Genomic DNA, 25352 nt, shown 5'->3' on the forward strand with positions numbered 1-25352 from the left:
ATTAGTCTAAAATGTGAGTCACCAACAGTTTAGAATATGCCAGAGGGGGGACTCAGGCTTCTATAGCTAAAACTGAGTCTTGTCCCTCACTCTTATGTTCTGCTTTTAGGTGACAAAACATTTGCCCTGCCATCTTTCTCACCCATTAAGAAGTTCTGGTGCCTGAAGCAAGAAATTGATGTGACTCTTCCCACTGAGGAAAAATCTTCCTCCTCTTGTTAGGGATGCTGATTCTGACCCAAGGCCTGGCCAACAAGCCAGACAACCAGGAATTGATGGGCACTTGGGCACAAGCCTGGCCTCTTGGCTTCTGCTGTGTTGTGCTGGGGCTCCCAACACATCTTTTTTTCTCTTGCCAGTTGTTTTCCTGTTCGGCTTTGCCAATTAACCTGGAGTGCCACAAAGTTCAAGGACCATTGCAACTTCTCAGCCCTCTTCTAGGTCCTGATTTCTACTGTAGCCAACTGTGTGCTGATGGTTAAGTAGGGTGGGCGTGGGTGAGGTGGCTGTGCCCTGTTGACACGATACCACACTTAGAAGCAGGTATATGCCTGGGTCTTTAATCTGGCTTTGATGTCGACCATGCTCTTAGCAATGACACGTGGATTCTCAACCTGAATGTTTAGTTCCTTTGCCCACATGCATTTCACAAATGATTGTACCTTCCTCGATATATTTTAATGACATCAAGTGTCACCTGATTAAAAGTAATCATTTGCCAGAAGCCCCGTTACTCCAGAAGACAGCAGCTGTATCATGCCAATCCATTCCTAATAGCGCCCAGCATTCAGTGTGGCTCAGAGGCCTAGTGGATCTCACAAGGGAAAGCTGTGCTGTTCTCCGGTGGTGTAGGTGTTGGGACTTAATAACCCATATCTGATGGTTCTAACTCATTTTCACTGAAGATGTCTACCAAAATAATCAGTTAATAAAACTGTAGAATTCTCCCCTAGTTTTCTTCAAAATGTGACCAGAAATAAGCAAGCTAACTTTATCTTTAATGAGTATATTAAATCCCCAAAACCTTGTTGCATGAAGGAAAGCATTGAATTAATATAGTTTATTACTGTAAATGCTGGCTTCTCCTAACAAATATGCAAATAATAATGCAGCTAGGAGGTCACCATTTATGCCAGATTAGCTATAAAAATTGCCAATTTACTTTGTGCTACTTTGGTTCTAGAGAGGGTGGAGATAGAGCTGCCTATTCCCACCCCCTTGTCAGCATCAAACATCACGGTTGGAGAATTAACTTTGCACATTGCAAATTTCCAAACTAAAAAAAAAAAAGAAAAGAATGAAAGATAAAACTGAAACAGCACACTGAAAAGGAAGAGGCCAGCCTTTGAGAGTTCTTTGGAGCAAGCTCCTTGCCCCAAGCATCCATGCCTCTGTCTGCTGAATTGGCTTATGCCCAAGACTTTGGGCTCTCATCATTATTCATGGGGTGTGCTCAGGACTGTTTGGGCTCTAATCTTGTCTTTTCTGTAGTTTGAGGTTTTCAGAACTGTTCAATAGTTCATGACTACAAAGGTAGTAGAACACTGTACCAACAATACATTTTATTTTATAAATATTGTACCTCTCATTTCTTCTCTGTGACATATCACCCTGTACAGAACTCGGCATAATTATAAGGTAATCATACTATAATATGCTTTAGAATGCTCTAGCATACTTCAGTCCTTGGTGTGAAAGTTGGAGATTATAAGAGCCGAAACTGAGAGGAGGACTAAGGAGCAAGGAAATGCTTTCCTCACTAATCCAGGGATGGGCCGGGGTGGGTGGGGGGATAGGGAACATACAGGAAGCATTCAGTAAATACCAGATGGATGTGTGTGTGTGTGTGTGTGTGTGTGTGTGTGTGTGTGTGTGTGTGAAGAATGGAAGAATAAGGAGAGAGGAGATGTGCATGGGATGAGGCACCAGTGTGGGTGCATGTCTGGCTTTGCAGCCTGGGGACGTGGGATCCAGCCCTGCTTTCCATGTGAGCTGCGGGAAACATGTCCATCCCCGTTACATGAGTGCAGAATGGCTCCAAAGGGTATTTTGTTCATCTAGGCCATGTCTCCTGCCATTAATATAAAACTGCTGATTTAATGGAGCCACTTTTGATCTATCAAGAAAAGACACACCTAATTCAATTTGGCTATTTTTCTAAGAGTAAGTGTCTTAATCTGCAAGAGAATGATTTGATTAGAATTTAAAGTAATAATATTGCAGTCACATTTTTAGTCACGAAGATGATATCGAATGACTCTACGAGGCTTAAGTGGAAAGTCCCAGGGAACAGTGAGAGCTGGGACTTTAGCAGTGTCCAGGCCATTTCTGTTATACTTTCAGAGTATATTTTTGTTGGGATGGATGGGACTTTGAACAGAGAATTTGGTATACAAAATGTAAAACAGACAATCTTCATCAAAGTGCAGAATAGACTAAACCCAGAACATAATGACATAGAAACCCAAGATATAAACACCTGCCTTTTTTTTTTTTTTTTAATCTAAGACATCCTTCTTGAGGTTCATGGCATCAGTAGAAAATGTCTTTTCCACCTTTGTTCACACTGGGACAAGCTCATTTCTGTATTGCCCTCTGGATTACAGAGAAAAAGTTCAAATGTTTAGGTGCCCAGAAGCCACTACTGAAATGAGGGGAAATGCTGAGCTAGTGTGTGGTCTACACTTACTGACACCATCTTCCAAGTACAAAGGACAAAAAAACAACTGAAAAACCTCCTTAGCCCCCTCTATAGCCCACTGTAAGCCAGGTCTACTTAGAGTTCACTCAGAAAATTGCTTTCTTGTACCTAACAACCTGTGGGGTCACTGGAGTGCAGGGCAGGGGTACTAGGCCTAGGGTTCAGCAAGATGACAGAACATGACAAGCCAGGCTGGAGGGCTCTACCGAAGAAGAGATTGAGAGAGAATAGGGTTACATGATTTCATCCTGTGGAAGGGCCCAGTGTACTGCCCTGCTACAGGAGTTCCCACCCTGCAGAGAGAGCCACACGCCATTGTACCACGCCTGTTCTAGGACTGAAATACAGTTAGCCACTTTATTTTGCATTTGTTTCTTCTCTGAGTGGGAGAGCTGAAAAAGGAGACCGATTTCCTGTGTATCTCCATTTTATAAATGGCTGTGTGGATCTGGCCCTCTGTCCGCAGGGATTTTACACATAAAGGAACATTCTGAACTCAAGAGGCAGGCTGTGGCTGAGAACTAGGCGAGAAAGGCAAGCTGCTGGCTGCATCTTCGAGGTCTGGAACAAAACACCCTACTTGGCCTTCAGTCTTCTCCATGAAAAGATCCCGAGCATAGAAGCTCCAAGAAGGGATGGCCTGGTTGGGAATAATGAGATAGAACCTACCAAACACACTCGAACAGAAAAGCACCAGCTGAGTCCAGCTCGTACTGGTGCACACTATACCCATGACTGATACAGCCACAGCTGAGGTGTGCCTACTAGGGCCTCACTGCTGCAATGCACCCTGAAATGTAGTTGCCTTTAGAGAAGGCTGTAACTCATTTGAGCATACTTGCCTCATATATAGCGGCCTTGGGTTCCATCCTCTGCACAGGAGGAAAAGAAGGAGAAGGAGAAAGAAGATAAGGGGAGGAGGAATCCTGTACACTGTCTGTCTCCAGAATACTCCATCAACGATATCTGAGCTTCATGCTGGACTCTGCCTCATATTGTCCTTCTAGAATTCCTCTAGTATCAAGAGAGAGAATGTCCCTTCTTCTGCACCAAGAAGTGTCACAGGAAAACACAACCACCATCGTCTTCAGCCCAGTGAGCTTCACTTGAGGATTGGGAAATCCGTGGTGTCTCCTCAGGAGTCACCAGGAAATCATCCACTCCACTCACAATATCCCTTCTTCAGGTCATGCTCTGTTTAAAAGAAGTCCCTGCACAGCCTCCAGCCAAGATCAGCAGGGGGTGTGGAACAGTACCACTGAGTCTGTTGTAAAATCAACACCATTTCAGCAGCCTCTGGGAATTTTTGTGATCTAGTTCAAAAGCAAAACACTGATGTTCTACCAGGGAAGCTGTGATGTGGGGTTAGAGTAGTAGAGCCTTTGGTTGGCACGTGTGAGACCCTGGGTCTCATCCTCAGTGCTCCCTCTTCTTCAAAATTCCTATCAAAGTATTTGAGCAGCTGGCTTAAATGTCCTAGGTCATTCCCCCTCAACCCCTCTCAAACATTGGATCAAATGCCAAAGATGTAAAGGAAGAGCTTTTCTCTCCCAGCTGCCCCAAACCACTCTCCCAACAAGATGAAATGCCACACCACCCTCTGGCATTTTGGTATTGCCCAGGGCAGATGTTTGACAAGCCAGCCATGCCCACAGTACAGTAGCTGGTCCTGGGGCTACAGATGAAGATGTACTTTCCACTCTGCCATGGTGTTCAGTTCTCTCTGCCCAGTGTGGCTCCTGCCTTAGTGAACATTTCCCACACATTCTGTTTTGGATAGCATCAGTTCCTTTAATATCAAGTGACAGCAGTTTTGCTGCTTTGAAACACCAAGGGCCTCTATGATATTAGAATTCCCCCAGCTTTCCAGCTGCGGTTCCACAGCTTCAATGTTACTGTCTTGCTCTGGTAAGTCTGTGGTGCATTTTGGTTTCAGGTACAGATCAGCAGCTCTGTTTATCAGTCAGGTGTTAGGGCACCCCTGCACACTGCCAGTGCTCTAACCACTGAGTCATCTCTCCAGCCTCCACCTTTATTATTTTTTTTTATTTTGGTTTTTCGAGACAAGGGTTTCTCTGTATAGCCCTGGCTGTCCTGGAACTCACTCTGTAGACCAGGCTGGCCTCGAACTCAGAAATCCGCCTGTCTCTGCCTCCCAAGTGCTGGGATTAAAGGCATGTACCACCATCGCCCCACCTTTATTAGTTTTTAAGTGTATAGAAGGAAGAGGAAAAATTTTAACTAAAGCTCAGAGTTTGTAAACATCACAAAAAAGCTGCCATTTCCTTAAAGTTGCTTTCAGAAATGAAGTTAAGAAAGTCATTGGAGAACTTACAATCATGATAATGATTTCTGTAGAGTCTGAGGGCCAATCATAGGCAGCAGCTCAAATTCACTCTACAACCCAGGCTGGCCTTGAACTTTCAGCCTCCTGCCTCCATCCTCCTGTGTGCATCTGAAAAGTGCCACTACCCCTGGTGTTCATTTTATTCTTAGAATCAACCTAGATATCAACTAATTTGTAGACTAAATGGAAATAGCTTTTAGTCCTCGATATCAGAGTACTTGTCCAATAATTATTAAATAATTCAGTCCAATTGCATTGTACTAGATAATACTTAGAGTGTATTTTATTTAATAATTTTTCACGTAGCAAGCTGATGGTAGAGCTAGAAGTCCACATGTATTCCTATTTAATCATCTCCTCTTTGAGGCTTTGCCATAAACTGGACTCAAGGCATTTTCAGGTGCCGTACATTTCTAATTGTCTTCCTCTTAGTCAACACTTCATGAATATGAAATGTCAACAGACGAGTCCCAGTGGTCACTGCTGTGATTACAGTCTAAAGTACATGTTTAGCTTCTACCATAGATCTTTGGGATGAGTGAAGCCTGTGAAAGGGAAACCATCCAAATGTTACTGACTCCTTCCTCCCAGAAATCAAGCCATTGGCAGGAACACCCAGAACTCTCAGACATCAATCATTCCAACTGATCCCTTTCTTCTCCAATGGGTTTCATCAGCCAAGTAGCCTGTTGAGTCATTTCTCACCCGATTTGACAGCACTTTCTCAAGAACTGAAATTTGCAGAATGACTAATTTTCTTGTCAGTTATACTTTTACTGCAGTGAGACTTTGATTGATGGGTCTTGGGCATTTTCTCACGTGTTGGTGGTAAGGTGTTCCAGGAGAACTGGAGAAGACAGAAATGGGAAAGGCAGTGATTAAAGATGTGCTCTCACCCGCCAGACCCCAGGGAAGAGCAGAGCTGACTACTTCTTATGGATCAAATCCATGGCATCCTTGGAGTGCCTCAGATCCTGAGAGGAAGCCTCCGATTCCTTTGCTGATGACCTAGGGATGTGAGAGCAGACCTCCTCCAAAAGTCTAATTTAATAGTCCAGGAAAATCTGCTTTCCCCCATTTCCATTTGTTCTTATCATTTCCTCAGAATTACTCTTAAACTTAGTTATATGGGTGTTTTCTTCTTTTTGAGCCATCATGGGCTACCCCCTCCAGGAGTGTATCATTAGGGCTGGAGACCTAATCTAATATCTCATACCTCCATGTGTTTCATTTCCTCTCCCAGAGCATCTACTTCATGCAATTGCATTATTCAGTCAAGTCTCCTCTTCATGTCACCAGGCTGTGACATTTACATTGAATGATTCATGTATTTGCAATCTTAAATAGTCCTAACATTGAAATTTGCATTCTGCTGAAAGACAAACAGACTCTCTGTGGAAAGGATGTATGGCTTTAGAGTATAATTGCATCTGCTCCCATGCTGGTCATTTTGGAATTTAACTTATTTCTTTAGAGTGAGGCATGGCTACCTGAACCCACCTATGGTGTATCCTGCCTGGTGGCAGGTACCTACAAGTGTCAGGGATCAGAGGTGCATCAGATCAGGGCCTCTGATTCCAACGGTGACCCTCTACCAGGCTGTTCTGTCCCCAACTCCTCCTACCTTTTCTGCTTTTTCACCTTCTCTCAAAATGTATGTATGCCACATACCCCCAAAATGTATCGCCTACTTCCTCGGGTATGCAAAGAATAAATGTTTTATACTAGCCCAATAAACATTGTGTAGAAGACTTAGTAGCAGCAACTGTGATATAGGGATGAATGCAGTCGTATCAGAATCACTGGAACCTATGAGTGAGTTAAGGTCTTGAGATAGGAGTTCTCCTGAGTTCTCCCGGTAGGCACTAAATTCACTGACAAGTGTCCTGCTGTGTGTCCAACACACAAAGAAGAGGAAGTCGTGTACCCATACAAGCAAGAGTGCAAACATGTTCCTGGCATCTAAAGGAAGGAGAACAGAATTTCCCAGAGCTCCTCAGGGGACAGACGGGAGGGAGTACAGCTCTGTTTTTTGGTGATCTGGCCTTCCAGAACTAGTAAGAGAAAATCTGTAAGCCCTTGACTCTGTGGTCCTTTTCAACAACACCAGAAAGCTAACTAACTCGGGAGCTAGCTGTGTGATGGGATGGTGATGACCCGTGATAGACTAAGGGGACCAAAGTGTCAGCACTGGAACAGGTGCCAGAATTCTTCAGGGGAGCATGTGACACCTCTCTGACAGTTCTGAATTATGACTTCCTCTCCTTTGCAGGTGGCTACTAGAGAATCAGAAGGCTGGTAGCCATGGGGACAGCTAGCTTTGGGCTTCTTTATATCACTAATAAGTTTCTGCAAATGTTATGCGCTTCAGGATAAGAACATGAACTGACTGGTATGGCACTCACCCCAATATCAGGAGGCAGCCTTCCCCTCAGGCCAGTGTGAATATCATGTCCAGACTTAGAGAATGTAGAAATGGATTGAGCAACACAGGTTCCAAATGTTAAAAAAAAAAAAAAAATGCAACCAGCACAGGACAAATGATCGAAATCCTGAACAGTCAACCACCACAGAACCTGAGGTAAGAGAGAAGAGGCAGAAGGAAATGGGAGAGGGAAGAGGGAGATTAAAATGGAGGAATTGTGTTTTCTGTATTGCATGCAGTCAGCATGCTCTCTGTGTACTCAGGTTTACATTGCAGGCTGTTTTTTGTACCCATATACATGTGAGTTGGGTAGTTTGTCCTTATTGGGAGTTTAGCTCCCAACCTTGCATGAAATCCTGAACCTAACCCATGTATTCTGGAATCCATGATCTTTACGAAGAATAGTGAAAGTTAGAAAAACTAGATTCTCATCCGAGTTCTAATGTAGGGGTAACTGTGATACCAGAAAGCACTTGATGGTTTTGAGCTAACATTTTCCAATCAGTAATGTAGTTTGGTGGCTGCAGAGTCTAACCGGAGGTTCTTCCAGCTCATCCATTGCAGTGTTCCCAGAGCAGGCCATCCATCCTTACCTGCCTCTTTTACATAGGATCCTTGGCAGAGGGCTTCCAGGCAGGACTCTGTTAATCTGCCCACTTTACCTCTATGGCAACTGAAGCTGCAAGTTGGAGCCACTTATCCCTTATCCCATCTTGTGAGGAAAAGTGCCCAAACTAAAACCTAGGCCTTTCACCAGAAGCAAATGCCCTCCTTATCATCCTGTTGTTGCTGTTCTAAAGTACCAAATAATAATGACTTAAGTTGGAAGTCTAGGTTTGGATTCCCAGCAGTGTCTGCAAGGTATCTATTGATTATAACCACTGGAGACAGCCCAGCAGAATATTAATAACTTGTGCAACCTGTATGCAAAAATGTAGGAGTAGTTTGGTAAGGAAGCTCAAATACAGCCAGGCATAGCAGCTCCTATCTGTAATCCCAAGCAGTTGTCAAGTAGAGGCAGGAGGATGGCGTAGTCCAGGCCAACTGGGCTATTCAGTAAAACCCCACTGAGAGGGTAAGAGATGACAAATACAGTTGGGTTTCTGCTTAGTGGTTTGAAAGTCCTCTGAGTTGAGTGATCAAGGAACAAACTGCTCCTTTGAAAGTATGTATACCATATTAGTGAGGTAGTCATTCAGAACAGAATTAAAAGTTGTGTTTTTGGGTACTTTCAGGAGAGGAGAAAGCAGTATCTAGTGTTAAAATGGGTGTCAGATTCCTGGCTTAGTGCCTCATCAGCCACCTGCATATGCCTGGGGAGGGTCTTACAGTCATTTTGATGTTAGACTGGCATATCTTGTTTTCCTTTTTTGAAGTTCTGTGAATAGTAAGTGTCAGACAACATTGCTCCCATTCACCTTTGCTCATAGTTTCAATACAGTTAGTTAAGATCCTTGGGGTATAGTATTTATTGTGAAAACATGAGGTCCCCAGTTCCCACCTAAAAGCTGAGCTCAGCAGGATGAGTTTGTAATCCCAGTGTGTTATGGGAGCATAGAGACTAACTGACCTGATGGCTCACTCACCAGCCACTGTAGCCAAAGCAGCAAGTTTCGTGTCTCAAAAATTAAACCAGGGCTATATTTATAAGATTACTAAACAAATTATTTGGGGCATTCATGTGTTCTTGTCTGCTCAAAGCACTGTTCAAGCTAGAATGATACTTGCTTTCTCTTTGTTGTGGTATTTAACATGCACTGGCTTCAACCCAAGTGAGTGGCATTTGATGTCTTTTAGTCTTGCCCAACCCACCATGGATATTTGTCTCAATGACAACACACGTTTAATGCTAGTTAACACTGCTGAGAGAGCAGTGGGGAATGGATGTGACATGTAACAGTCTAGGGCTTGAATGGCAATCCTTCTATGAAAGATCATTTCCTCCTTTGGTATCCAATTCTGGAAGCAGTTTTGGTTCTCTCTGTTGTCTATAAAGACAAGAGTTAGACCATAAATATTCAGAGTGGGAGAATCCCAAAACTTGATGCCTGCTTCCTGTGATTGCAGTGCTGGACTTCCTCCTAAGAGTCCAGACCTCTCAGTCGTGACAAGGACCGGCCCCTTGACAGTTGGGTGGTGTCGTTCAGGATGAGGATGATGGACAGCCACCTGGGATCTGTGTGCACCAGTCCTTGTGTAGGTTTGATTGTGAGTTTGATTAAGAAGGCTACTTTCCAGAGAAGTCTTCCATAGAAAATCTATCAAAGGGCACATACATTTCTGTGTTGGTCACCATTGTGCCCAGCTCTGTATGGGGATGTGTTAGATGCAGAGGGACCTTTCAGGAAACAGCAGGACAATACTAGGCAGAGTGTGACAAGTCTTTAGAAGGCCATGCTTGCTCTAACCCAGGCCCACAAGCAGACTGTACTGAAGGGGGGTTGTGGGGGGAGCCATGAATTGAGCGTTGACAGTGGGCCACAGCAGTCTGAAGGCTCAGGTGGTTGTCAACCATAAGTTTAGCTCAGCTCTTTGAGTAATTTGTCACGCCTGGCTCAGCCCCTGCTGGGCCAGCACGTGCCAGCTTAGTGTCAGAGGGCCTGTTCGCCAGACGGCCACTCAGGCCTAACATCCTGCTGTTCCCCGGACCAGCGGCTTGCTGGGGCCATACACGGAGGGCCGCTCTGTGGTGACAGCCAAGTGCTGTACAGAATGAGCATGCTCATAATGAGATGTGAATGGCATTAGTGGGTCCCTCTAGAATTGGGCCTGAGCAGGCGCCTCTCACTGAGGAAGTTTGGCAGCCTGTTCATTAAGGCAAGTCACCAGGAGTTCAGCCTGCAGCCCAGGAGCCAGCTCTAGCTCACACTGCCCAGGCCTGGGACTGTTGTGACCAATCAGAGAAAAAAATTCATGTATCTTCAGAGGGGCCACTTTCGAAAGCTTCCAGTGCATAGTCTCCATTTTTTCTAAGTTTCTAAAGGAAATTCTAGCATGAAGCATATCCCAATAGCCTGCACCAGATCCTGTATCTGCAGTTTGACTTGATAACTATTTGAAATATACAGATGGGGCAGGGAAGCCTAGCTGTTCCTTTTGCACCTCAGTTAATAAACATTTCAGTCGTGGTAGTCATGTGGCTCCCAGGTGAGTCAGCACTGCTCCAGAGAGCCTCAGGTCCCCTCCTGGTGTGACTCCATTCCTGAAGATAAGAGTGGGGAGAACCTGCATCTGGAGATCAGGGTCAAGACTTTACCAGAAGAAAATAGGAAAGCAGCTCCGGCTTTAAAACAAGCTCTAGAGAAACTACTTGGAAGGGCATAATCATTCCCAACTTATCTTGAAAGGATTGTTCTACGATACACAGAATGTGAGACATACAGAATCATGTTTCTTCTTTGCAGCCCAAGATAAAAATCTAAGGGGAATCTACATTCCCTGGGTTTTGTGTTCATGAAGAAATTGCAAAATTTTTCAAAATAATCAAAACACATCTTTTAACTTTTGCATCAATAATGAGGAAGGGAAAATGAGACATCATGCTGGCTTCCCCCAGTGCTAATTCCAAAAGTTCTATGTGCAGCGCCTCCATTCATTGTCAGATCATTCTGACGGTTCCTGTTATTGGAAGTGCATGATTCACCTTCAGAGGAAACAGAAGCCTCACACAAAGGGGAAGACTTGCTTTCTGCCCTGTGAAAGGCTGCCACAAGCAGGGGTCCTATTAAGACAGCTGGAAAGTTGCTTCAGCGTGTTACGCTTGTAAGTTTTATTGGTGACTGGTTTTTGATTACACATTTGAATGTTGTGTGTTCCAGACTGCAGCTCTAATTAGACGGCAATGGTTTCTCTCTTTTTATTTTTTTGGAGTTGCACTGTATACCATTTGCTACAATCTCCCTTCATCTCCTTTTTTATTTTCTAATGCTCATCACTTACCCTGCTTAGAGGCTCTGCTGCCCTTGCAGAATATAATTCCTGGCCTCCTCCTTCTCCCGCTAGGTTATGTTTTCTTACCTTTGTTGAAAGTGCTCACCACCACATCACCAGCTCTTACTTGAAGTATCAGTTCCTTGTGCCCTTAGATTGAGATGAGAATCCTTGTTACCTAGATCCGGAGTGAAGAGGAAGGCTGTCACGCCATACCATTCCAACGTTGGTCTACTCGACCACCTCTCTTCTGGCTTGAGTCAGCCTTCGAGATGATATAATAATCAGCACTTTGCTGTAACCCTGTAACATTATATGTATGTGTGTGTGTGTGTGTGTAATATTATATATGATGTTACCTTTGGGTATAAATGAAGCCTGAAAGAAGCCTAGGTTTTAAGAACTAGCATCTCACTATTATGTGTGACAAATACTTAACTTTCTGGCAAAATGCTAAAGAGTTTCCAAGATGGTTTTCACACAGAACGGGAAAGCTGAGTAACTGCATTTACAACAAATCACCCACTGTTCTGCATGCAAAATTGCACGTGTGTTTGTCTCCTTAACTAATTACCGCAGCTACGAAGAGCGAGCTCTGTATCTGGAAGCAATAATTCAAAACCACCGGGAAGTCATGACATTTGAGGATTTCGCTGCTCAAGTCTTTTCTCCCTCTCCCAGCTACTCTCTCAGTGGAACGGGTGAGTGTCTACATGATTCTCCTCCCTCCCGCTTAAGACGTATTTGAGTAGCAGATGTACACCTGTTTTTCACAGATAAATGCTTGCAAATTTAAGAAGAGCATTCCCCCTCTGAATCAACTAATGAATTTCAAAAGGAATGATGACATTCATTTTAATTTGTTTTGTATCCGAGCTGTTCGCTGTGTTCTTTTCTTCTGCTATCCTGTTAACCCTCGAATCTAGCAAGGTTAATGAACTTTTTCTCAATAATGTGCTCCGGTTCATTCAGGAGTGTGAGTTTCTTGCTGAGCTGGGAATATGGTGTTTAAAAGCGATGCCCAAATCACTGCATATACTTATCAGAAAAGAGTTCCTCACAGTTGAAGCCAGCGCTCCTAATGCTAAATGGGGATTATGCTGCTGAGATACCAGGGTCAGGGATTACTGCCAGAGACAGGGAAGGACAGTGTCCCCAGGCCTGTCATTACAGAGGGCCTCATACACCAGTGTCCTGTGGACAAGCCACTGACCACAGCAGCACCTGGTGTGGAGCCTTTAGAAAGTAGATTATAATGGCTTTCATTTAGTAGGCCAGTAGAATTTTCCATGGATTCCCTTATTTTTAGATACATACTATTTCTATATAATACTATCAATTTGAAAAAAGTATGTCCTGTCACTTAAATTGTTGATATGGTTATTACAGGGTTTTTTTTTCAAACAATAAAATTATTACTGGTAAATTATTTTCATGTGCTGTTACAGATTAATTGCCTGTCAGATAGTAAGTGGAATATTTAGTGTACAGCATGTTGAAAATCTCAATGAGGGGCTTCCCTCACCTTCCCTGGTTTCAGCATAGCTATAAGGATGCTTAATAGATTTCTAGCCTGTGTTAATTGCTTCTGAACCAGGCTTGCTTCTCCTGTGCTGACTTGTTAACAAATATCTTACACACAAAGTGAAAAAAATTAAATTCAGTGAAATAAATCACTTACAAATAAAATCAGCCATGCGTCATTGTTTAACATCGCTGGCTTCAGTCCGTGCCTCTTGGAGCTTTGTTGGGAGATAAGAGAGAGAGGCAGGCACTTGCTTGGGAAGCCAGGAGCAGCAGGCAGAAGGCTTGGGAGATAAGCAAGCTGGCAGAGGTGCAGAGCTCCATTTACATAATCACGCCTCTGCTTCCTGGTGAGGCGAGAGAAACACAGGGATGGCCTCTATTGATCTTTGTTGAACTGGGATACTGAGCAACATGAGAAAAGCTTATAACTTAAAGCTTTGATTAATGTTTCTTACATTAAAAAAGTAGAACAGCTGTGAATTGAATTCTTTTATACGCTCTGCCAGCATTCTATCTAAGACAAGAAAAAAATCTGTTTCAAGGGAAATGAAGATTTCATACCCAGTCTGGCTAGCGGTTTAAAATTGTGTCTAATTTTTCAGTGAAAGAACAGGAGGAATCCACAGCAAGCTAATGCTTTAGAGCTCCATTCAGCCTCTTCTCATCCTTTGGAGACACTGGGACTTGGCTTTTTTCAGTGGAGGCTTTTGTTTTGGTTTTTTTTTTTTTTTAACTTCTAAGAAAACATTTCATTTCTTAAAAATAAAAGAAAAAATGAAATAATAATGTTTATATTTCCTAACTTTTTATTTTTAAAGTTGATGATGATCAATGTTATTGAAATAATGATGGCTGTTATTTTCTTTGTTTGTTTGTTTGTTTGTTTGTTTGTTTTGAAAATGTCCTGGTTTTTTTTCTTTAATTATTTAATAAAAATCCCAACAGCTTGTCAGGACAGACATTAGAACTTTTATACATGGTGCAAGAAACCAAATATAGAACACCAAAGCAGATGTGTTTTATCCTTCAGATCAACATCAGCACTGCATCCCGTCATGTTCACAGCTTCTGCTTGCCCTTCACAGTGATAAAGAAAGAGATAGAAATGCAATCTATTTGAACTGCAGTGTGAGGGCAGTGCAGTGAGAATGGGGTTCACAGCCTCATCTGTGCAGGGGCACCTCTCAGAGCTGTATTCTTCCTGGCCTATGTGCAGCTTCACCCCTATTTTCACAGAGGAAAACACTTTTCACTTATTCATAGTGGTTTTTTTTTTATTTTGTTAGGACAAGCATAGTCAAAACCAGATGAGCCCAGCCCAGCCAACTTACACTCAGAGACTGAGGTGAAGTCTGTTCTTCCAGACCAACTGGAAAAATGGACCCTGAACTTCTTACACACAGGGTCTAGTCAAACTGTCTGTGGCCATTTATATCATCAAAGCAGGGCCGTGGGCTCCCAAGCTCTTTACATACATATGCACAGGCTTCCCTAGGATACAGTCTTTAAGGAAGATACGTGTACTGTATAATACAGCACAGCCAGAGAGCAGCACAGTCCCACTGTAGAGAGATGTGCAGCTGAGCTTGACCATAGACTCTGTTGATGGGAAAAGCCTGTGCCTGCCACACTCCCTGACCACAGAGGCCTAGGAGCCAGAGCACCCAAATGAGTGAGTGTACTTCTATCCAAGGTACACCATGAGCTCTGAATAGGGCCATGGGACTCAAATATAAGAGTTCATCTTCTGTCGACTCCTTTAAAAAGAGAATTCCTCTCCCAATCAGAAATGCTATTTTAAAGCAGTCCTTGGTATCTGTTGCATCTATTGTTAGAATTAATAATACTCTGTATGAAACGTATTTGGATAGCTTTTTTACCTAGCCCTGCCTGCGGTTTGCAATTTGACCCCTTCCCTTATTGGCAAGCAATAAATAATCTAAAAGGAAGCTGATATTAACATTTATATGTTTTATGCATGCATATTTGTATATTCTTAACCCACACAGCTATGGGAGTAGAGTACTAAGTTTGTGTTTTCATGTTATCAAGGAAGGGGAGCAGCAGAGAGGACTGTAAAGGGTTAACTGGAATGGGCACCCTCGAGTGCTGGGGAGGGACTGATGTAATCGCTGCAGCTCACAGCCAAGTGCATCTGTTCACCATGAGGTCATTCTTCTGCATGCTAATGACCTGGAGAATCCAGTCTGATGTTTGACGTTATCCAAAGGGATATAGTGTAAATCTTTACCTTTGGGAACGGCTCTTACTGAACAAAACAGGGAAAGAAACTTATTTGGACTTGCATGGGGGTTTCCTTATTGCTGGGGTTTTTGGGTGGTTTTGGTTTGGGTTTTTTTTTTTCACCCCCTGAAGCTGCTCTAAAGATTGTGTCTGGACCTTACTTGGAGTAGTCCATTTGTGTCTGTTGATAAGTGAATCCCAAAATTTCTGTTATGGTTACAGCTGTCAATTTGGCAATTGAGAACAGTAGGTATGTCTCATGTAAAATCTAACTTTCAGCATTTAAAATTATCTTGGTCAGAAGTTGGTGAGAATGATTTTATCCCGAGGAATGTATAAAACCAAATTCAAGGAGATTTGTTCTCAGTGTCCCTGGACTGGCTGGTGTTTGTTTGAGATGCCAACACTGGTTATGGCTCCTGCCCACTTCAGTACTGCTGAGGAGGGCCAGCAGAGGGAGCACAGGTCTTTGTTTATTTGTTAGTCTCAAAAACACAGCCCTTGATTTCTCCAATACAGAGTCAGCAGTACTTTCTCCTTCCTTCGTGACAGGCGAGGTGGAAAGGCTCCAGGATAATAGAGCAAGTGGGAGAAAATGTGCCACCCCGACTTTGATCCCCTATCTGCTGCTTGAATATAGGTCATATTTGAGGCTTAAACCAGATTAGTCTGGGTCAGTCTTAAGATGCTGCCACTGCCCAAAGCTGCACACTTTCCTCTTTCTCAGATGTGTGCCTGGATGGCCTCTTGGAAAGGAGGATTGTGGTCATCTGTCTCATAGAATAGACTCGTCATTCTTCCCTGCTTTTCACTACAATAGCTTTTGACACTGTACCAGAAATCCTAACCTTGTCCAATGAATGAATTCACAAAGCCACAGACATCCTGCTATACCTTGGACATCCCAAAGGGAATTTAGGATATAGATGCTGCACTAGTTCTGTAGTTCACTGGCCTTTTCCCCAAGGGATGAATAAGTTCCACCAGCTTCCCCTTGTTGAGGCCACCATGCATGGGTGCTCACTATACCAGCATCTTACAGGCTTATGATTTTGTATACAGATCCTGGAAGGAATATTTTACTGGGCAATTAATAAGCAAGTTAGCCCCCAGAAACAGACAGGTAAAGCCCAACCTTGACCCAACAAGCTTTTCATGCAGGTTGAAAGGGTAATCCCCAGTTGGTATCCATTCTTTCTCATTCTCCCTTCCTCCATCCCTGTTAAAGTGGTCTTAATAAGGCTTAGATTGATAGCACAGCTTATACTTATGCTTCTTATGTATTTAGCTTTATCATAGCTTAGGGAAACCAGCAAAGAACATCAGAGAATGTGGAGGTAAAAGGGACTTCATAGAATAGCAAGTCTAGCCTCTTCTTAGTAGTTTTGACTAAGCTAAAGCATAAACCATGAATGAACAACCGCAGGTTGCAGACACGTTTGACAACTATCCCTCACCTTCCATCCCACATATATAGACATGCCAAACCAGTGCCTACGCTGTGATGATGGTCCTATAAATCAACAATAGTGGCTGGTTTGTTGTTGATATTAAAGCCCAGAATTAAATTTGAAAATTACATGTAGAGAACCCAGAAATTTTCTGTAAACATAAGTTCTCTTATGTCACTGTCTACTCAAGAGCTCACAATCAGCCCAACTTACACCCTCAGCATACTTGGCTGTCCCTGGCCAAAATGCTGCCATGTGTTCTGTAGATAGATAACTACCTCCATCCCAACAATGCCATCTGGCCCCAGCCTAGATCCCTTCCACACAGCCAGCTCAATTCTGCCCCTTTTTGTTTTTGTCTTGTAACTTATACATGTATTCTTGGAAAGGCAAGAAGCTATTGATAGAAAGTTCTTAACCACTCTTAATTCTATCACCTAGACCCAGCTTGCACAACATTGTATTTTAGTGTGATCAACTTACAATGGATTTATATGACTCTTACAAGTGCAGGAACATCTGCACTTCTGTCTCAATTTTTTTAAAGAACATGTAACTCTGTAGTGCGTGTGTTTATCTAAGGGGGCTATAAATTCTTTAAAGAACAATGCCTGCCATCTCCTTTTTACAATACATGCAATAGGAGAAAAATAGGAAAGCAGGGCAGAAAGAAGTCAGGCTGTTGCTTTAAGTGGTACAGGTGTGTCTCCAGACCACAGATGTGTTGGGTCTGATGCAAGATGCAGAACAAACACCTATAATTACATTTCATCTGCCTTCTCCCTTCTCGATCTCTTAGGAAAAGTGGGTCAGTGACAAGCAATATGGTCAAAGCCTGGTGTGGGGAGACGGAGGAAGCCAGGAGCCAGGTTAATCCCCAGGCTGGGTAGTGCAGCTCTGAGTAACTGAAACTTGATTCTGGGTGCTTTTGTAAGTGATGTTCAGGGTTTCAGAGAGAACTCTCCATGGCCCTCTTTGTCACTATAGTTTTGTGCTTATTCATCCCTGTATCCTTTTAACACTCCGTTACTCCTCTCCTGTTGCTCTGGGAGACAGGCAGAGGTGAGACATATTTTTCCATTTGGTCAGCTAGAAAGTGATACTGCAGCCTGTCAGATGTGACATCTCTGAGACAGCTCTGCCTTCCTTAGGCTGCTGCCACTGAGCAGACCTCTAAAGGGTACTTAAGGATACACACAAAGTTCTGGGACCCTTGAGAAGACCTGAGTCTCTACTTTTGTGGTAATGAGTCTTAAGAGAGGAAAAAAAGATATACATGAATGCTTTGTGTCTTAAAAGAAAAAAAAAAAAGTCCTAGATACTTAACAGCAAAATGTGACTACAAGTGAAAGTAAGCCTGCTGGCCATGACCTGGACTCTCCTGAGGTCAGCTGTGCCATCTGTCTTGTGATCCTGGAGCTTGGGAACAGGAGCTCCGGTGTCCTTCACCATCCACTGATCGTTCAGCTTTTACCTTTGCAACACTGCCTAAAACCTAGGATGCCTGAGAACTAAAAAGCCCTTCTGCAAGACCAGGATAGACTGAGTAGATTGGAGAAGAGCCTCATGGGTCCTCCAGACCCTGACGAGTGCTAGGACTTGAGTCCATAGCTTCTGAGGATGGAAAGGGAGCTGGCATATTAGAGTTGTTTAGAATGTGTGTCTGTGGAAGCACCTCAGAGCATCTGCTTCTTATGAGATACTGTAGCCACTCAATCCCGCTTCCTTCTTATGAGATACTGTAGCCACTCAATCCCGCCTCCTTCTTATGAGATACTGTAGCCACTCAATCCCGCCTCCTTCTTATGAGATACTGTAGCCACTCAATCCCGCCTCCTTCTTATGAGATACTGTAGCCACTCAATCCCGCCTCCTTCTTATGAGATACTGTAGCCACTCAATCCCGCCTCCTTCTTATGAGATACTGTAGCCACTCAATCCCGCCTCCTTCTTATGAGATACTGTAGCCACTCAATCCCGCCTCCTTCTTATGAGATACTGTAGCCACTCAATCCCGCTTCCTTCCAGGATTTTATGTGCAGGTGGCATATCTTTCCCGCCTAACTGCTAATTATGGCTCAGGGGACACTGAAGCAGTTACCAAGGGATGGCAAGCAGGTACCAAGAATCTTTCTCAGACAGAGTTTTGGAAATGAACCTCAATTAAAGCTTATTCAAAATAACCTTTACACTTTTACTGAGACAAGCCCAGGGTTTGGGACAGCCCAGGCTCACATTCTTTGTCAATGGCAGTTGTGGCCTTCATGTCAATCTGTCCTTGCAGGTGGTCCATGTGCAGCCTTAGCAGCTGAGGCTTCCTGGAAGACTCAATGATTTTGCTCGGATTTCCACTTAGCAAAGAGCAAACTAAAGCAAAGCCAAATGAAACTCTTGTGCTGGCATTAGAGTATGCAGTTGGATAGACGGAATGTTTTGTGCTATCCTTTCCAGGGACATTCAGGGTGACACCCAGGGGAAAAAACCTGTAAATTTGCTCTTAAAACCCCACAGAATGCTGAGTGGAAAGAAAATTTTTTAAATGGGGAAACATGCCAATCAATATTGCAAGAGGACAGGTAGGTGGAAGGGGAGGGAATTTACAGCATTAATATGGCCAATGTTGAATTCTTGGCATATAAGAAAGTTCGCAGCATTATGGAAGAGAAAGAATAACCAAAAGCCTGTTTGTTTTTTTCACCACTTAAAGAATATAAAATGATAAAATCCCAGATGAACTTCACCTACCTGTGTCCCCCCAACCTGCTGGAGGCCACAACGAGGTATTGAAGATCTGGCCAGCTTAGAATCCTGGTGGTACCCACACCTCTCCTGCAGCTAGTCAGACCACACGACAGCCGGGTCATTCCTCACATCTCACAAACCCACAGGGCAGGGTTTTAGACAGTCACTCCACCCTCAGAAGAGTATCCTAGGACTTAATAGGAGAGGCATAGAAGTGGGCAAAGCAGAAAGGTGCCCTGCCTTCCTTGAGGCTACCTCCCCGGTAGGAGAGAAGGAATTAGCCTTCAGGAGCTCCTCACTGCTAAGCAAGAAAAGACAATGGGGGATGAGTCTGAGTGACCCGAGGAGCAGGAAGTGATTCTTGTAGTCCTGTCTCACTCAAAAAGCCTCACGTGGTGGTACAAGCCTGCAGGCCCAGCTCCGTGAGAGACTGAAATGAGAGGATCCCTTGAGCCCTTGGCACTTAGGTCTTTCTGTCCCAGACAAGACTCCTTCTTGACCCATTCAGGGTCCCTGCCTTTGGGTACCCACTGTGTTGGAACAAATCCACAGGAGTAAGCAGACATGTGACCAAGGGGAATCCTTTTATTGTCCCCTCAAAGGCAGAAAGGACTAATTTGTTGGGTTTATGGCCTGGGCAACTTGTGGTACCAGTAGCAAATGCTCTCCTCCTTTGACCCTCACACCTGAGAAACGTAACTAACGTGAACTGAGTTATTGTGTGCTCCCAACTTCAGCAGAGTGCATGGCCGGAGCTCCAGTAGACAGTGCCTTGATCCCAGGCCCACACTGCGTGGCAGGAGCTCCAGTAGACAGTGCCTTGATCCCAGGCCCACACTGCCTCCTGACTGTCTAAGGACAGCACGAGTGTCCTGTTTGCTTGTGTCTTCATACACTTTGAGTAAGTAACCCGTCACAGGACTATATCCCCAGTCCCACCCCAGCTCCAAAGGGGCTGCTTCTATCAATAAAACTGCTACGGAGTTCCACCACTGCTCTGACGTTTCCTTGGATCTTTCCGAACATATTAGGACTCACATGCTACCCCAGAAATGTCCACACACCTAACTGCTACTTTTTTAAAAAGCTGTTGTTTGTCAGGAAATTAAAAAATACAGTCATACGTGACAGACACCAAACCCAGGGAGCACAGAGGGAGAACATTCCTAGCCCCTCTCTCAACAGGCCACTCTTGAGTTGTTTTAAGAAAGCTGAACTCAAGTTATAGGACATCTTAGAGACAGCCTTGGCACTAGAAGTAGTGTGTCACCTGAAGGAAGTGTTCTTGCTTTGAGGGTGCTGTGAAGTCAGTAGAGTGGCTCAGCTCAGAGGCTGTTGGTGACATCCATGTGGCCTCATCGCTGTGCTGCCCCCCTCTTCCTGGGCCCCCAGGTGGGTTTTCTCCCTAAATCTGGAAGTCATTCTGGTGCTGCTTTTGGAACGGAGAGCACAGAGTAGTCCCAGACCACTTCCTGGCCTGCTCTGCCTTGTTTCCTAAACTGGGAGGGAAGTGTAATTCAGTGGTAAATACTTAACCACCATGTACACTGGCTTCAATCTCCACCACACAAAGGAAAAAAAGAAAATTTTAAAAAGGGAGGGGGGAGTTGTACTGAGATATAATTTGCATATCATACAAATTATGTAAAGTAAACAATTGATACTTTTAGTATTTTCATAGATTGTACAACTGTCTCCATAGACTAATTCTAGAATGTTTCATTTCCCCTAGAAATCAAATAAAACACATTCATAGTCTTCATTCTTTCGACAAACCTTACCCTCAGTCCTGTGAAACCACTAGTCCCCCTTCATTTCTCTGCCTCTACCTATTTGAGACATATAAATGCAACCAGGTGATATGATGACTTGACGTCTTTCATATAACATGTTTTCAAAGTTCCTTCATGCTGTAACATTTATCGTGTTTTTTTTAAAGATTTATTTGCTTATTTTATTTATATGAGTACACTGTCGCTGTCTTCAGACACACCAGAAGAGGGTATCGGATCCCATTACAGATATTGTGAGCCACCATGTGGTTGCTGGGAATTGAACTCAGGACCTCTGAATGAGCAGTCAGTGCTCTTAACTACTGTGCCACCTCTCTAGCTTTGCATTTATTGTGTTTTTAAAAGTTATTTTATTAGCATGAGTATACTTGGATAATTTCATTCATGTGTACGTTGAGTTCCTAAACTCACATAATATTTGGGCAAGAAGAAAATTGCCAGCAGTTTCTCTTAATGTCCCAACTGTTTGCTAAGTCCCTCACACAAGTGTGCCTGCACACAGTGCACAGTTCAGGTGCTTTCTTCTCTCCCCATGCTTGTTGGTCCAGCTGTCCTGGCTTTCTGATTCAGAACCAAAGTTGATGGGCAAGACCAACAACCAAGCAGGGGAAGCCAACCCTAGTGCCAGGACTGGAGCCAGGACATAGCCACTGCTGCTGGATTGGGAATACTGGAAGCCATCCTTGGCCATTTGGAGATGTTAATTAGGCTGGCAAATCCCCACCGGTCTTGGTCTGCCAGTGTTGAGTTGCATGTGCAGGCTTCCCCATCCACTGCCTGCACCTGTTCCCTTCCTCAGAGCCATTCCAAGGGGTCTGAATAACCCAGTCAGGGCTCTGATCCTCCTCTGCCTGCCTTCCTGCTGGGAGAATAGTTAGCACTTGCCTAAAGCTGGAACCCTGGTTCAGCCTTATCCCTCACCCATGCCAACTCTCAAAATCATTCTTTTTCCTAATTATCTTGAACCAGTTAATCATTTCCACACTGACTGTTCAGTAACAAGGATATAGGGAGAGGCAGCCATGCATTTTGTCTGCCCGGGGCCCACATTTACCCCAGGTGTCAATGCTGGATGCTGGACAGTAGGCTTTCCTCAAAAGAAGCTTGCTTCAAACTGTACTCCTTTGCGGCTGAGAAAAACATGCCCTACAAAAAACTGACAAGCTCTCAAATAGCAACCCAGGCTGAACTGCAGAGAATACAACTCTCCAACCGTACTTGGTTATTTCTGAATTAAAGAAAGATAACCCTTGTTGATATCCAGAATAATAAAGTCACACAACGCAAGTCTAAAAAGCAAAACACTTCTCTGGAAATGGCCTCTGGATTCTTCTCCAGGCTCAAATTCTTGTGTATGAGCTCCCAGCTGACTCCACCCGTGCTGCTTAGTGTCTGAGGTAGACTGTGAAGGGTTCTCTCCAGGAATCTCTTCTACATGAAAAGGAACTGGCTGTTGATGTCCCAGCACCACTGATGTCCAGGCATGTCTTCTCATCCAAGACACACTGTAACCCTGCCATACAGCTTCTCTCGAGTCACCATGGAGCCTCTCAAGACTTTCCTTTCCTAACTTGACTCTCCTTTAGATACCACAGACATGCATGTGCCCACTTATTTGTGTGCTCTACCTCCCCTACTATCCGCTACAGCCCCCAAAGCAAAGGCTTTTGTTTGTTGTATCCATTACTATGGCCTATAATGCTACTCAGAACGTATCAGCTGGACACAGTTGATGAAAAGAAAGATGGAAAAGATCATAATTTGTGCCTCTTTCCTCCCAGGCATTGTGTGCTCCCCTCCCCAGTCTCTTCTCATTTTTTATCTTCAAGCTCAGTGCTTTCTCTTCTAGACTCTTCCAGCAGTATGTATGCTAACCCCAGGGATTGTTTAGTGTACTAAGAAGCTACAGCCTATTCCCTGGTCCCAGCAACTGGGAGCTCACTCTTCAAGAGTCCTGCCTGCATGTCAAGAGCAGGTGACATCTGAGCCCTATGGAATAATCAAGGCAGCCTCCAACTGCCTCGGCCTATGCATTGCCTTAATTCAACCATGGATTGGCAGTTACTGAGATAGTCTTTGTGGGCCAGCACACCACACTAGGCTGTGTCTGGGGACCCTCAGGAGAGGAGCAGACCAGTCCTCATCAGCAATTACAAACAAGTCTTCCATTGTTAGTGCACCATCTGCTTTCTGGGTTTCCACCAATCAAGGGCCTGTATGCATAGCATAACCAGGGCTGGGGGGTGGGGGGTGGCGGCAGGAGAGTGAGATCAAGGATCCCTGTCATAAAGAGCCTCTTCTCACTTGGGAGGGCATCAGGGACGTGGCTCTAAAAACCTGAGGCTCTCCACTCAAGGTAGACCCATGCACACAGGCACTCTCTGCTTGCCGTCTTCCATTAGATGAAGTGGAGCCCTGCAGTATGGCACACTGCAAAAATAAGAAATCTAGAAAATTGCATTAATGTCAAAGGACCTACTAGGTTCTTAGCCCAGACAGAGCTGCTCATGCCCTCACATGGAGAAGAAGCCAAGTCATAGTAGGACAAGAAACTGCCATTTGGTCATCCAGGGCTGGTTAAGGATCCTGGCTTCCCAGCCCACGTACTCAAAACTTGGGGCCTGAGTGTTCTTTAATAGCTTAGAAAATCAAACTTCATAGAAGTACACACATACTTCCTTCAGAGAGGAGTAAAAGAAAGAATGCCCAAATGGTGTTAGAAAAAATGTCCAATTGCTGTGCCAACCTTGGCAGATGAGATCATCAGAAAGTCTGAGTTTACAGTTATAGCAGTGTGCACAATGTTTTGTGCCCCTCAATAGGGGCCTAGCTAATCTAGAATTCAGGAGAGTTAGGGAAGGGAGGGTGGGGTAGAGAACTGCTTTCTGAAAGCAAAAGCAGGCTGCATGTGGATATATAGGGAGTAAGATGGTGTGGAGCGGGTGGTAGGGACCTGTCATAAGGAATCAAAAGCTGAGATCTTCCCTCAAGTCCACATGCTTCTGAGGGCTCAGCTATAAGCACAGCACCAACTGGCTTTTGATCCCATCGAGTGAGTATCGAAGTGAACGTTCAGGAATGATGCACGAGGCTTTAGGACTAGTGCGACGGGATCATTATGAAGCTGCAGCTGGGGGCGTGCCACCCTCTCATTCATGGGATTTTTATCTTTTCTCCCTTCAGATTAAAATACATACTGGTCTCATTGCGATGCTTGAGCAAGGTAAGACTGCCTTTGGTGGGTCCCCCACCCCTGCCAAACCCTTAGTTGACTTTTACATACCAGTTCTCCTCCTTCTTTGGCCTCAGCCTTGCCTGCTTACTGTCTCCTCCCGAGGGGCCCTGCCCACTCTCCTGCCCCTACATGTCTGTGCTGCCTGTGGAGCCCAGCTCTGCCTGTCTTTCTTCTGCAAGTACACTCTGGGTGGAATCTGACACCAACACCTGCCATCGTGGAAAATGTCTTTGTCACCTCCTCTTTGTGTGGGGGGGCTGCAGGGAGCCATGGGTACAGGGCTTTTTTTGTTGGTGTTGTTATTGGCCAAGCCTGGAGAAGCAGGATGTTGAGATGAGCCGATAAGATGAGGCACGTGCTGGCCTAACCTTTGACTGCTTGCCTTAGCAGAGGCGTCCAAAGGCCAAGGCCTCCACCCAGGGAGGGCAGGTCATCAAGGAAGGCTGCTGAATAGAGCAGCTGGAGGAAGAAGCAGACAAAAGCTGGGCGAGGGAAGAGGGTGGCAAACCCCTGGATCCACAGTCTAGGACCCTGAGAACAAGCTGAGGTGGCAGGTGTGACCTCACAGCATGACCTTTCTGTCCTGGCTCCGGGATCCTGACCCAGCACAGATAGCTCAGATGGATGACAGCCACCACTGCAGAACTGGGTAGCAACTCTCCAGTATGGCCTGGCTGTACTGGTTCTCTGCTTCACAGGCAGGAGATGCTTGGATAGCACCTATGATAAATCCACTCAAAAGAGAAAGCTGTCATTTATTAATCATGAATGTTCCTATGGTGGTCTCAACACAAGTAGAAGTAGCTTACCCAGGACACCTCTGTAACCCAGCAGCCTGCCATGATTCCTCTAGCCCAGCTACCCTTTCTCTTCTTCTTAGCCATGGCTTTAGAGTGGTCCCAGTGGCTAACTTACGTCAGCCCCAGAGGTGATAGGAGCTACAGACAACTTCTCTAG

At 44.5% G+C, this 25352-nt stretch overlaps 1 protein-coding gene across 2 annotated transcripts in view; it reads left to right on the plus strand.

The window, feature by feature from the left end:
• Ralgapa2 (Ral GTPase activating protein catalytic subunit alpha 2) overlaps window positions 1-25352 on the plus strand; it is a 267925-nt gene that overhangs the window by 236688 nt on the left and 5885 nt on the right. Inside the window, exons 39-40 of one of the 2 annotated variants that reach the window (XM_029473906.2) lie at window positions 11983-12104; window positions 24344-24383. In XM_029473906.2, coding sequence (XP_029329766.1) covers window positions 11983-12104; window positions 24344-24348 — 127 coding nt within the window. In that variant the 3' untranslated portion in view covers window positions 24349-24383. Of the gene's footprint in view, window positions 1-11982; window positions 12105-20104; window positions 24000-24343; window positions 24384-25352 lie in introns of those variants that run through there. The other variant, XM_029473907.2, reaches the window with a different exon arrangement.

This window comes from Mus caroli, unplaced genomic scaffold (assembly GCF_978045245.1).
Source record: "Mus caroli unplaced genomic scaffold, Mus_caroli_1 scaffold_2, whole genome shotgun sequence".
Classification (NCBI taxonomy): Eukaryota; Metazoa; Chordata; class Mammalia; order Rodentia; family Muridae; genus Mus; species Mus caroli.